The sequence below is a fragment of the Clinocottus analis genome, unplaced genomic scaffold, assembly GCF_023055335.1.
Source record: "Clinocottus analis isolate CAN_PGR_092001 unplaced genomic scaffold, fCliAna1.0.p SCAF_15, whole genome shotgun sequence".
Classification (NCBI taxonomy): Eukaryota; Metazoa; Chordata; class Actinopteri; order Perciformes; family Cottidae; genus Clinocottus; species Clinocottus analis.
In genome coordinates, this window is record NW_027175876.1 from 252,196 (window position 1) to 262,500 (window position 10,305).

Below are 10,305 nucleotides of genomic sequence, written 5' to 3' on the forward strand. Positions count from 1 at the left end.
CAGAGCCATGGACTGGTGGGATTGAGGATAAGCAGCTGCAGCTCTGACGTAGGAGCTCACAAGTACGACATCGCTATCTCAATAATTACATAAAAAACTAAAGATGAGAGACTACGTCATAACTAGAAATGCATCCTTTTTATTTTATTTCTTTGGTTGACGCATTGCACCTCTTGAGTGTTTGTCAAATAACTTTGTGAAAACTATGTGAAATAGTTTGAGATCTTTTTCCCCTTCTTGTTATTTTACTTTGTGGTTTCCTCTCCAGCTTCACTGCTACTGGTTTGACTGGTTTGTGTTCGTCTTCATCAGAACCGTCTGTATATATTTATATATATTTGTTTTACCGTTAATAAATTGTCTCATTTGTTGGCATCGTCGTAACGTCTGGTTGTTAAAACATGCAAGACACAAAGACAAAAGATTATAAAAATTATTTTTATTCACGTGTATCTTTGAGTGCATATTAACTTTTCATCGTAGATCACAATTAGTTGAATGAAAGTCAACAGGAATAAATTAGAAATCAATCAGATCAAAGTACCAACCTGCAGCTTCACGTCCACCAAAGAAAACTTTAAATGTAAAAACATCCAAAAAGATCAAAGGCAGTAAAAAAAACTCAACGAAAAGTAAAACAATATCACTAAAAAACCAAAGAATGTTCCAGTGCAGCTGCTTTAAACTACATGATGTGTTTAAGTCATTTCAATTAAGCCAATTATATATCTGTATATATATGATACAGATATCTATATATATATATATTTGAATTAACCTCAAACATAGATAACTTAAACAGATCATGTAGTGTGTGTGTGTGTATATATATATATATTTTCAGATCAAAATACTTTGTCACTACATCTACATTAAAGTAATTTCTTTTCAAACAAATAGTTAGAAAACAATTAAGATACCATAAAACATCACAATATTATTATTATATTACTTTTAGCGACATTTTCGCATTTTTTTAAAAAAGAAAATAAATATACATCAATAAACTTCTTCACAGTGACAGTGTGACCAAAGTATCCACTGATAAAGGGGAAATGAAATAAGATAATCTGATTGGATGACCACCGATTGGCGGCCTGACGAGCCAATCGGTGGCCACCGGCTGAGTGGCGCCATCTGCTGGATCTACAGGGAACTTTTCTTCAGGTTTTCACAAGGTGAGCCTCCAGTTTAGACAGCTCATTCTGGGAAATAAAGAAAAGGAAACAATGAAAAAATAATTGTGAAACATTATGACATAAACCCAGACAACTAAATACCGATATATATATATATATATATATATATATATATATATATATATATATATATATATATATATATATATATATATATATATATATATATATATTTTTTTTTTTTTTTATTTTTATTTTTATTAATAGCTAATTTTTTTAGCTATTAGCTCTTAGCTATTAATATTTTTATTAATAGCTAAGAGCAGAGTTTTGGGCGATAATGTTGCTCTTACGTCATCAGAGTTTGTGGGCGTCTTCAGAGCCAGCTCAGTCCAGTTTGTGGCCTCAGAGATGTTCCCCAGCTCCTTGTGACACTGAAGTCGAACAACATGAATAAAAAACAAACACATGTCATGTGACATCATGTTAAATATTTTTTTCCCGGGTTAAGTCCCGGATCAGAGGCCGTTTACCTGTGCGATGTTGAGCCTCACCGTCCTGGAGAAGCCCGGACCGAGCTCCTCTGCCTGGAGAACAAACGGCAAATATGAAGAAGTTCGACTGGTTTCTACGTATAGTTTGACGCAGTCATGACGTCGGTTGTCAGAGGGTTCAAACCGCACACGGAGGAGACGTCTAACATGTAGAAGTTAAGAGTCGGGCACCTTGAGGAAGTTCTCGAGCGCGTCGAGCAGCGTGGCGCTGGGCGGGTCCTGGTACAGGGCGGCGGCCGCCTTCTTCTCCAGCCAGTCCAGAGTGGCGACCTGCACAGACACACACACACGGAAACCTTAAAGCCCCCCTGGTCGCGTCTTTAAATGGACTTCAGATGCGGTCGCCTCAAGTTCACAGTGAAAAATGCAGCTTCTCTTCACCTCGTAGCACCATCTGCCGAGCAGGTAGAAACACATGGGGTCGTCGTCCCGGAGCGCGATGGCTCGGTCCAGATGCTCCTGGAGGGAGAAAAACACACACACAAAAAATAAATATATATTATATATATATATATTATATATATATATATATATATATATATATATATATATATATATATATATATATATATATACATATACATATACATATATATATATATATATATATATATATATACATACATACATACATACATACATACTGTAAAGTCGGGTTACAAGCCGCTGCTACCTTTGGTAAATGTCCCTGCTAGCTCCCCGCAGTAGCCAGCTAGCGCTGCTGCTCGCTCTCCGCTAGCGGTGCAGCTCGCGCCGCTGCTAGCTTCCTGCTAGCTCCCCGACAACCACCGAAGGCAGCGGGACCAGCCCCAACTCAGGGAGCTAGCAGCAGCGCTGTTTTGCTACAACGGGAACACCCACTGAAGGTAGGAGCGGCTTGTAACAGAACTTTTTCCAGTAAATTTAAAAAAGGGTACAAAACTTGCTTGTTTTTAATCTGTTTTTATTGTGCATTGTAATTTTGTAGGTAAGCAAGTCTGTGAGTATCTTTACTGTGTGTTACCTCCACTTTGTGTTACCTCTACTGTGTGTTACGGCCACTGTGCGTTACCTTCACTATGTGGCTGCCCTTCAGCTTGCCGTGCATGCTCCCGTGTTTGGAGGTCAGTCCGGTCAGCACGGCGAACCTGGAGCCGAAAGACACGCAGAGCAGAACCGTTGACACCAAATACAAATCGTTAGCAGCGACAATCTGGTTGAAATGCAGCACACTCTCTCTCACCATTTGTGACACTCGGCGTTGAGGCCGTTCTTCTTCAGGGCCGCCTCCGCCTCCTCCTGACCTGCAACGCCAGCGCACACCGATCAGTGACACAGACACACGACAACAGTCATATTGTATTGTCCATTTGCACAAGTTGACCACAATACACTGAGACACAGACAGCTTTGTTCGGTTTGTGCTGGGCATTTTCACAACTCCCAGGTTCCTTGAATGCCTCAGAGTGCTTTATATTGTGTGTTTTTTTTCAACACTGGGTTTAAGAGGAGGTGACATGGATACTTTCTCTTCTACGTTGTACACCGTAATGTGATATGCAGCCTTCAGTCTAAAGTGTCCATGGCAACAAACGTGAAACCAGCAAAGAGAATTGTTTTTAAAGAAGTGGAGGGAAGCAAAGGCGAGCCGCAAAAATGTGTAATTTAAAAAAATGATTAACTTAACTTCTTAATTTGTGTGTGTGTGTGTGTGTGTGTGTGTGTCCATCACCTTGCTGTGCGTAGGTCTTCTTCTCTTGTTTGTCCTCGGTGCACTCGTACATGTCGCTGTAAGCGCGAGCCAGTCTCCAGAGGAAGTCCCTGCTGTCTCCGTACTGCGGACACAGAACCAGTAAATCTGAACTTCAGGGTGTTGTATTGTTTTGTATTTTAGTCATTAAATGGTTTCATCATGATGGATGCTTTCGGGGGAGCGGGGGGGGGGGTCCTCTGACCTCGGCTCGGTTGTCCAGCAGCAGGCGGAAGCCGTTGGCCTTCAGACAGGCGTCTCCGGTGTGGAGGACGTCGCTCTGAGCCAGCAGGAGAGACAACTCCCCGCTGGGGGCGTCGGTCACCAGCTGCAGCCTCCCCACCGCATCCCCCTGTCCCTCCTCTTCGTCCTCCTCTTCATCCTCCTCCAGCAGCAGCCCTCTCTCCTCCACTTCTTCCTCGCGCAGGGTGAGCACCGTGGCACAGCTCATGTCCTCCTCTTCCTCGGACTCCTGTTCGGGCTCCGGCTCCCCTTCCTCTCGGTCCGTTTCGCGGTCGGTGTAGTCCGACTCGGCGTAGGCCGTCGAGTACCTGGGACAAGGAGAACGTTGTTTTTATTTATTTTGTGGGGGAAAGTGTGTGAAAATCCTTCCACGACCATTTTAAGTACCAGCACGCCCCATTCAGACAATCTTTTGGCATAAAATTCGTAATATTTTTCACCGAACGACACAGTTTTTTGACTAAAACTCCTTCTTAACAGGCCACGGCTTTGTTTAATTGTGATTTTTGTTCCAGATTCTGATTCTTTAGGTCCTAATCTTTCCAAAAGGTGTCTTATTGACGCTCCAGGAGGCATTTTTGGGGAATCTGGCTCATATCATGCTGGATGTTCATAATTACCATCAAGATATCTTTTTAAAAGGGATTCTTTTACAGATATACATTTTTCCCCAAGACCTTTGCTAAACAAATACATACAATCAACACATGTATTCATTTTGGGGTTCCTACAAACCGTGGGTTCATTCCCCCGGTAGAAGCTAAGCTGGGCTTGGACCGTGTGTCTAAACCTGAAAGTCACTTAGTGTGAGCCACACATGGCGCTCTTTAATCAACCACCTGTAATGCTTTTGGAGATTAACAGGAATCAGCTAATGAAGCTCTTTCACAAGCTGTTAAAAACAACAACAACCAGCCTGGCTTGGTCCTGCAGTGTTTGACTCCTACGTGACTCTCAGCACATCCCTCCAGGCCTCTTTACGGGTATCAAAGAGGAGTCAGAGCGCTCGCTGCTTTTAGAAAACAAACCCCGAACCCTACGACACGTACCCTCCTTCGCTGGCCTCGTACGCGCTGGCCACGCCCTGGCTGGCCGTGAAGTAGATGGAGCTGGAGCCGGTGGAGCCGGTGGAGCCAGTGCGCTCCCTGTGAGACCGCCGCCGCCGCACCCGCTGAGTTTCCTCCACTCCCTTCCTGCAGTAGAGGAGATTACCACAGAGACAAGTGAGACTAATTGTCATTATTTCCAGACGCCCGCCGTCTCCGGTACCAAGTGGCTGCGTCTCACTTGACGTCCTGGATGATCTGCACGGCGATGTCCTGCAGGCCGCCCCGCAGCTCGGCCACCTCGCAGCGCAGCGAGGCCACGCAGCTCAGCACCTGGTCCAGCTGGTTCCTGAGCTCCAGCTGCTGCTGCGGGGACAGACCCTGCACCGCCGCCTCCACTGCGGCCAGGGCCTCCTGCTGCGCCTCCTGCTGGGCCTCACCCTCTGGAGGAGGAGACACGGGGGAAACTGTTAGGTGTGTGTGGGGGTTTTGGACTTCGGTCCACCGATCCCTAACCCTTCCTCTATCCAGATAGGACAGATCATACATAATGCAGTGAAATGTGCGTGAACCACCTCAACTGTCTCCTTTCAGCGCTGCAGCTCCTCTGACAAAGTGCGTTGCAGTTGTTGCGTGCAGTGTGCACTTTATTCAGGCCGACTATTTCCTCATAACTTGGCACTTTGAACATTGACTCTCTTGCTCAAACAGCATGCTGTGCAAAGGGGATTGTGGGTCAGCGTAGCCAGAAAAGCATGCAGGCTTGCATAGGAGAACATCCTGGTAATATTTTACATACTATGCAATGGGACATACTTTATATATAATGGGACATACATGCTATGTAGTGGGACAGACATGCTATATAATGGGACATACTTTATATACAATGGGACATACTTTATATGTAATCATAACTGCAGATGTTCCTCCTGCATGCCATAAACACATCAACATGAGCCGTGTCAACCCACCCTGAGCATCCAGCGTCAGCCGCAGCAGCAGCACCGCTTCCTCCGCCGAGGGCAGTCGGGCCTCCAGCCCCATTCCGCGGGACCTCCTCCTTCTGATCTCCCGGTAAATGATGAGCGCGATCAAGCCGCAACCGGCCGTGACTCCGACCGCGAGCCCGACCAGCCCGCTCCTCCCGAGCGGAGAGTTCATCTCCCCTCAGCGACGTCTTCTTTAACCGAGAAGAAGAAGAAACGACCGTTACTGCGCGTGACGGCGTCACCGCTAAAGCCGTTAACGACGCTAATTAACGGCGGCGACGACTTAAGTGTAATTAGTAATTAATTATTATGTGAAACATGTTTTTAGTCGTATTAAATAAAAGAGTTAAACGATTAAAAACGACGGTTTGTTTACGTCACGATAACGCGTGTGTGTGAATGTGTGTCGGCCGTGGCAGCAGCGATGCTATGAAAATGTAAGTAACGTAACTGCGTCACGTTGCGTCAGCCGCGACGTCATCGGAGGACAGCGCGTGGGGGGACTTTAACTTCCGATTCCGGCCAGCAAAATAAAAGCTGTTGACGACGAGCGGAAGTGCAATGTTTGGAGTCCCATTTCCGCCACAAATATTAATATGTAGAAAATACAATTTAAAAGAGTAAATTATGAAATACTTGGTCACAAATTTATGGGAAAAAAATTTGAACAAAAAAAATTGTCACTTTTTTTTTTCGTGGACTTTTTTTTTGGGTCGACTTTTTTTTGTGTCCACAAAAAAATAGTCGACGAAGAAAAAAAATCAGAATAATGAAGAAGAAAAAATCTACGAAAAAATTAAAAATCATCAAAATTCTGAGCTAGTAAGTGCACTTGCTCTGCCCCTGCTGTCTTCATCACAAGTACAAGTCACATAATAGTACAATCCTGTTTCAATTCACGTGTTCTTTTTATTTAACATTGCAATAAATACTTTCTAAATGAAAGTAACTGGGAAAAGTTCTCACAGGATATTCATTTGTTAAATATTTGTGCCGCATTAACCAGCAACCTATTATCTTCTCTCTTCAGTGTCTAACAGGTTTATTGTGTTCAGTTGGCATGAATACGTTAATCCCTCCAGAGTCTCCACATAGCTGTGGAGGTGAAAGTTGGAGTACAGATCAAGCAAAATAACCAAGTCACAACTATCAAAATACTCGCCAGTGAATTCTCTCATGTATCTTTTTTTTAATAGGGTTATTTGGGTTGAATGTGTAAAACACGGTGTGGAAGCCTCCATCCCTCAGTGAGCCTCTGCTCATGCTCGGTCATGTGAACCCGACCCAGATATGCAAAGACACACAATGGACGAAACCCAGTTTGTTTCTTCTTGTTGCGACTGAAGCGTGCCAAGAATGTGTCCGACAGAAACCACAACGCGGTGCGAGAAGAGGTGAGAGCAGCAGCAGCTCTTTGATTCCTCTTGTTCTGAGTTTGTGCTGCTGCTAAAATACACATCAGAGTTCCTGATTTATGTTCTTTATATGCTTATATGCTTTCTTAAACTCTTATTGCGCCAGTTTTACACTTACGTAACTATTATTATACAGAAGAGAAACATACCTTCAATCTCCTGTATGTGTGAAATTGACAATAAAACTGATTTTGGACTTTGGTTGGATGCACTTTGTTGCTTTTGGATGAAAGCGACAGCTAAATGAAATGTAATGTCACTTGAAGACCTGAGTCTGAACTTAATTTATGGATTTTTTAATGTATTACGTACATCCTCTTGTTGATGAATGGAATATTCTGGTTTTCTGGTTTTAAATATGTTGAAATAACCCTGAAAGACAGACGGCTGTGTTTGAAAGAACGATGGAGGAAAACACTCAGAATGGTAGAACTTAAATACAATTAAAAAAGTGAAATCTATGACCAAGACAAATACATTCTCACACTGTGGACCACTGTTTTCTTTCATGTCTTTTGTTTTTTTTATATTTATCTTTTGCTTCTTGTCTACAAGTACAAAGAGCAACGTGAAACCGCCGTCACGTTCCACATTACAGCTGATTCTGATTCTTAAGTCTCTCTTGACTCATGAATCTGTAACACAAACGGTTCGATCCACAAAGCGCCGCTTACAGGAACGAGCTCTGAGAACAGAAGAGATTCAGCATCGGTGACTTCAATGAAACACAAGTTTTGTGTGGGAACAATATTCAATGCCGTCGGACCAGTTTGGTGCTTCCAGAGAAACAGGAAAGGCTGCAAGAGACGCTGCACCAGGCGACCTGACCGGCTGCTGAGGGCCACGGGGCCACGGGGCCTCGGGCCAGAAGCATGCACTCCATCTTTCTCTTTGTTTCTTTGCCAGAACCATCGTGTTCTACAGCACTTTGTGACCTTTGTGACCTCTAAAGTGAAATATAAACTTTACTTACTTCTTAAGGGGAAATGCCTCAAGATGTATTATTGATATTTTGTACAAAGGTGTTGCATCATATGGTGAACATGTTACATTTGGATTCTTTAGCTATGGCAGAACATGTGAGGGAAGGTATTATCATAAATGCATTGATTATTTTGGCCCAAATCTATATTCAGAAATGTAAGTTTAAAACCTTTTTTTGTTGTTTTTTTACAAAGAGTTTGAAAACTCTTAATAAATGCTTTTCCAACAAAAAGGCGATACATGTTTGTGATTATACAATAGGAGTTTGTAACCTTATTGTGCTCTTTTTTATTTGAATTTAACGCTTTTTAATTATTATTATTTCCTATGTGGTTTCCCCCATGACATATTTTGTATGAAATATAAATAGTTGTATATATTATAATGAAATATAAATTGTATGTATTATATTATAAATATTGTACATATTATATCAAATATTTGATATTTTAATGATATGAAACTGTAGTTTCAATGTATTTTTGCTGTTTCTTATTGACAATTCTAGACATTTTACATGTGTAGATGTTGAATTAAGAATGCTAATGAAAAAAGGGGTGTTTCGGTCCCTCCTCTTCTTCCTCCTCTTCCTCTTCCTCCTCTTCCTCCGCCCTCTTTCTGATATAAAGGAGCCGAGCAGCGTCCCGGCTGCGGGCTTCATCTCAGCCGGCTGTCGGCGTCAACATGGCGGAGAGAAGCAGCGAGCAGCCCCGGTAGAGCTGCTCCGCGTTGGGACACTTCTTCCTCTCCCTCTTCTTCCTCCTCTTCCTCTCCAGGGGTCAATAAGGGTAAAGTTTCGCTTTGACCCCCAACAACAAAACCCCGAAATCGGTCGCGTCCAACAGGAAAAGATGAGCCGACGCGCAACAGGTAGGAGGCGCGTGACGTGTGCACGCGACACCTGGCGAGTCCGCAGGGCCGCCTCGTGTTATTCTAACTAATACTCATCATATTTAATTATAATAACGAGTTGCTGATCAACTTTGTGTGTGCTCTCCTGCTGCTGCTTCTCAGCGTCCCTCCAGAAGAGATAAACATTAATGTCTCGAGCGAAAAAAATCAAAAAAATACAAATTTTTTCCTCTCAAAATTTCTCTTTTCTGCCCCCAGACTTTCACGGGTGCGCGCAGGAGCGCGTGTCCGCCTCCCCGCCGCTGCCCGCGGATCACGTGCTCAACTCTGCAGCCGTGTTGTTCCCCGGTTAGATGATATTTAATCCTCTTTTTATTATAATAATAAATATGTTTTATGTGCACACAGTGGCGAGGCTTATAACGAAGCATGGCTAATGAAGAAGTGATGAATATTTTAAAATCTCATAACAGTTGTAAGTTATGTTTGTAATAAAGTTAATTATGGTTAAGAGGAAAACAACAATGTTCACATATTTAACGCCCTCAAGCTTTTACTTTGTATCGGTGGATTTATTCTCTTTTTTTATTCTATTTTATCACATTTTAAATCTTGTAAATTAGCATTGTTTATATATATATATATATATATATATATATATATATATTAGTTTTTTTTGTGCGTTGATGTGTGCTAGGAGTTCTCAGGCCACTGACGTCCGCCTGAAATGAATTAAGTGAAGTTGTATAGTGAATAAAAGACATATTTTATTGTCATTCAGTGTTTTTTACCCCCTGGTGTCTCGTCCAGGTGCTTTCGACCTCCACGGTTGTCCTCTGGTCGTGTTCCCGGCCGACACGCAAGACAAACTCTCCTCCGAACTCAGCAAAGCAGAAGTGGTGGACTTCATCCAGTACTTCCTGTGTCTGCACAAGTACGTAGTCACACAGGCTGTCTGTGTGTGTCTGTGTGTGTGTGACGTACTGATGGATGTGTGTGTCCTCTCTCTCCACAGTCAGAAGCAGGAGAAGCAGCGTCTGGGCTCCGTGGTCGCCGACCTGAGGAACGCCTCGCTGCCGACCGCCAGGGTGGTGGCAGAGACGCTGCTGCTGCTGGAGGTATTGACCTGATGTACACCTGTAGAGAGTGTGTGTGTGTGTGTGTGGACATGTTAGGTGTAAAATCCACAGTGGCGTCGCATCCACGTTGAGCTAATGTCTCACAGCAGCACTGTCTGAGAGGGTTTGAAGGTATGAAGCGTTTCATTTATTTATTTAGTTCCCCTCATGAGTGGGTCCTTGTTATCTTGCGCACACATGAGGATGCACATGATGCAGAACTACACACTCAC

General features: G+C 43.3%; 2 protein-coding genes across 2 annotated transcripts in view; one reads left to right on the top strand and one right to left on the bottom strand.

Annotated features, from left to right (window-relative positions):
• Nucleotides 1-419: 419 nt before the first annotated feature.
• On the bottom strand, nucleotides 420-6,160 carry rmdn3 (regulator of microtubule dynamics 3). The gene is made up of 12 exons (XM_068576496.1): nucleotides 5,686-6,160; nucleotides 4,953-5,154; nucleotides 4,715-4,858; nucleotides 3,628-3,973; nucleotides 3,405-3,507; nucleotides 2,916-2,976; nucleotides 2,745-2,820; nucleotides 2,075-2,152; nucleotides 1,865-1,963; nucleotides 1,673-1,726; nucleotides 1,493-1,573; nucleotides 420-1,205 (listed from the first exon to the last, which is right to left on the bottom strand). Exons 1-12 carry the CDS (start codon nucleotides 5,873-5,875, stop codon nucleotides 1,164-1,166), a joined length of 1,476 nt encoding a protein of 491 aa, XP_068432597.1. The 5' UTR covers nucleotides 5,876-6,160; the 3' UTR covers nucleotides 420-1,163.
• Nucleotides 6,161-9,383: 3,223 nt separating this feature from the next.
• Nucleotides 9,384-10,305, top strand: part of si:ch211-241j12.4 (uncharacterized) — a 5,744-nt gene continuing 4,822 nt past the window's right edge. The window contains exons 1-3 of the mRNA XM_068577479.1: nucleotides 9,384-9,429; nucleotides 9,765-9,888; nucleotides 9,970-10,072. Of these exons, the coding sequence (XP_068433580.1) occupies nucleotides 9,384-9,429; nucleotides 9,765-9,888; nucleotides 9,970-10,072 (273 nt within the window). The remainder of the gene's footprint in view (nucleotides 9,430-9,764; nucleotides 9,889-9,969; nucleotides 10,073-10,305) is intronic.